General features: G+C 38.6%; 1 protein-coding gene across 1 annotated transcript; it reads left to right on the top strand.

Annotated features, from left to right (window-relative positions):
* Nucleotides 1-482: 482 nt before the first annotated feature.
* LOC133030382 (uncharacterized) lies at nucleotides 483-2,939 on the top strand. The gene has a single exon (XM_061103117.1). It carries the CDS (start codon nucleotides 483-485, stop codon nucleotides 2,937-2,939), a length of 2,457 nt encoding a protein of 818 aa, XP_060959100.1.
* The last annotated feature ends 450 nt before the right edge of the window (nucleotides 2,940-3,389 follow it).

A 3,389-nucleotide genomic window follows, 5' to 3' on the forward strand; every position in this document is an offset into this window, starting at 1 on the left:
GTCGGCTGAGATGTGTTCTCAGTGCAGATGAAGCTTGTAAAATTCTGGTGTTGAATCTTTGATTTTGTTCTTTTTATATTCAAGCTTAAATCAAGATAAAATCAATCTAAATATGAAAAAGATAGGTTAGACAAGAACTTGGGCTTACATTTGGTATCAGAGCCAGCTATTTCTGTTAGAAATATTGATCCTTAGGGTTCTTGCAAGATTCGTTATTCTGAAATTTATTGTTGCTGCAATTCTTGATTTTTCTGCATTTTTTCTTTCTGCAACACCCAGTTGGAACTAACCCCCTCTCCAGACACGACTCTGGGAGTATACTGCTCTCTATCTTTGTTTTGTTTTTCCTTGTTAGTACAGGAATGGAGATGTTCAGAGAAGGAGGGTCCACATCACGACCCCCAATGCTGGAAGGTGCTAATTACCCATACTGGAAAACCAAAATGCGAGCATTCTTGAGGGCATAGAATGAAAGAGTTTGGATGGCCATAGAAGATGGTTGGACATGCCCAACGATGATGGATAACGGTGTCACCAAACCAAAACCTACGAGCTTGTGGACTCCAGATGAGATGGAGAGGGCCAATTTTAATTCGAAGGCCATGCATGCTTTGTTCAATGCAGTGTCCACAAATCAATTGAAGGTCATTGCAAACTGTGAGATGGCCAAAGAGGCTTGGGAAAAACTACGAATTAAAAATGAAGGAACGGATGCTGTAAAGAAATCTCGTCTTCGTGCTTTGGCAAAAGCGTTTGAAGATTTATCAATGGAGGAAGAAGAAACGGTGGCTGAGTTCCATGCTAAATTGTGTGACATATCAAATGAATCTTATGCTTTGGGAAAGACTTATTCTAATGCAAAGCTGGTTCGTAAAGTCCTTGGAGTTCTACCTAGGAGATTTATGTCTAAAGTAACCTCCATTGAAGAAATGAGAAACGTGGAGGAACTGGATCTTGATGAACTGATTGGATCCTTGCAGAATTATGAAATGTCATTAACAAGGTGGAAGAAAGAAAAAAAGAAGATGGATGTGAACAAAGAAAAAGGGGACAACAATATTGCGTTCATTCACAAAGAAGAAAATAAGTCTATCCCAGATTTGTCTGCTGGTTTCTCAGATGAAGCTGTAGATTTGCTGACCAAGAACTATGCAAAATTCTTGAAAAAGAAGTACAAGAAACAGTGTTCTGAAGGTAAGGAAAATGCTTCCAAAAGAAATCCTCTTGGGAACTTCTGGCATGGTCAGCAACCCAGTGACAATAAGAGCATGGGCATTCAGTGTAGAGAATGTGATGGCTTCGGACACATTCAGGCCAAGTGTGCTGACACTCTCAAAAAGAAGAAAGCCCTTGTTGCCACCTGGAGCGATAGTGACGAAGAAAAAGACTCTATTGCAAGCAAAAGTTCTAATGAGGATAAACAGGTAGTGGCTTTCATGGCTCAAAGTCATCAGTCTGTTGAATCTGAGGATGATGGAGTCTCCACTGTGTCTGAAGTCGACAGTAATGGAAGACAAAATGCATATGAAGAGATGTTTGCTCAATGGGAATATATGACCAAGCAGATTATAGGTCTGAATAGTGCCAAGGAGCAGATAGAGTCTGAAAAAGTCAAGCTGGAGGACACTGTTAAGAATCTCAACAAACTTCTTGATGAGAAGGACAACGAGATCTACAAGCTTTCAGCTGAACTCATAAGAGCTAAACAGGCTTTAGAGTTTATCCCTCCAGGAACGGCTGCCATCAATCAAACTCTTCAACTTCAAAAACCTTATGGTGATCGAACCTCTATCGGATACAAGATGTTGTATAAGCAAGGAGATAACTTGGGGGTAGAAGAGTCCATTACACCAGTGATCAACCTAGACAAAAAGGATGACAATCAATCATCATTTCCCTCGACACCTCAGTCCTCAGACCCCACTAGAAAATTCCATGTTCCATCTGGACCTACCAAGGTGAAGTTAGAAGGAAGAAGAATTGCCCCGGAGAATATATCTCAGATGGAGAGATTCATCCCAGTGTGTCACTTCTGTAACAGGAGGGGTCATATTCGACCCAGATGCTATAAGCTGCAGAACTACTTGAAAGCTATGATCAATCGACCTATGAGTTTTCAAAAACCCAATAAAACTCGAAAGGAAGGATCTCAATGTGAGTGGAGATTGAGGGCTGATCGTGAATCGAATGTTGGGTTGGTAGCTCAAGTTTCACTGTCTGCATTTCTGGAAGGACAGTGGTACTTGGATAGTGGTTGCTCTCGACACATGACGGGCAACAAGAAATTGTTAGTCAATTACAAAGAAGCAAAGGAGGGAGTTGTCACTTTTGGTGATGGAAATAAGGGCCATATTATTGGAAAAGGAGACTTGGTGATGAGTAGAGCTGCACCTCTTACTGAAGTACTGTATGTGAAAGGACTCAAGGCAAATCTGATAAGCATCGGTCAACTTTGTGATGCAAATTACACTGTAAGTTTTTCTAAAACTCATTGTTTAGTTTCATTTGATGGGTGCTCAGTCTTAACAGGGAAGAGATCTAGTGATGGTAGTTATTTGTTGGACAATGTTGTCCTATGTAATAGTGCATCATTGGATAAATCAGATATTGGAGACTTTACTGCTATTCCAAAAGTTTTAACCAAAAGAAATAAGAGTGTTAAATCATCACCTCGTCTTTCAAGAGCTCATTCACTATTATTAGTGCTATGGTATGGTCTTCTAAACCTTATACTGTTGAATCTTGGGTTTAAACAAAGAAATGATGATGTTTTTTTTCTAGTGTATGCTGGTTTTGAAAATGTTGTACATCGTACTCCCTTGCTTCAAAAGAAATATGATACACACATGATATGTTGTCTCGTGTTCCTCATTGCTTGTTTATGTGTCTTCATGTGTGATAATGATAGTTCCACAAACATTTCTCAAAATGCACGTTGACTCAAAATATATAGATAATGGATATTATTTTTTTAGAATTGGTTGAGTAAAAATACATTGGATAATCACATATTATTCTTGATGCTCTCTTGGATTTTTGTTTAATAAAGCCTTGAATTCTCATATTAATGTGTGCAACTTGGGAAGTTTTTTTTTTATGTGTTCTATCTGATTAATTCGTTGTGGTATATGATCATTATCTTTCTCTGTTTGTTCAGCTAAGCCTTGATTGCTATCATTTTTTTCCTATGAGGCACTTCATGTCCCATCTACAGGTTCTCCAGTTCTATCGAGGAAGCTCTAAATAGGTGAATTTTTCAGGATCTTTTGAACCTTTATTTTTCCCAGCTAAAAAGGCTACCTCTTTTAGATGCAATGGGAAGAGCTTTCTTTAGTCCATTTACTAATAAGTAGTATGCTCCTTCTATATTAGTATTTCTGATTAAAAGA

Source organism: Cannabis sativa, chromosome 8, assembly GCF_029168945.1.
Source record: "Cannabis sativa cultivar Pink pepper isolate KNU-18-1 chromosome 8, ASM2916894v1, whole genome shotgun sequence".
NCBI lineage: Eukaryota > Viridiplantae > Streptophyta > Magnoliopsida > Rosales > Cannabaceae > Cannabis > Cannabis sativa.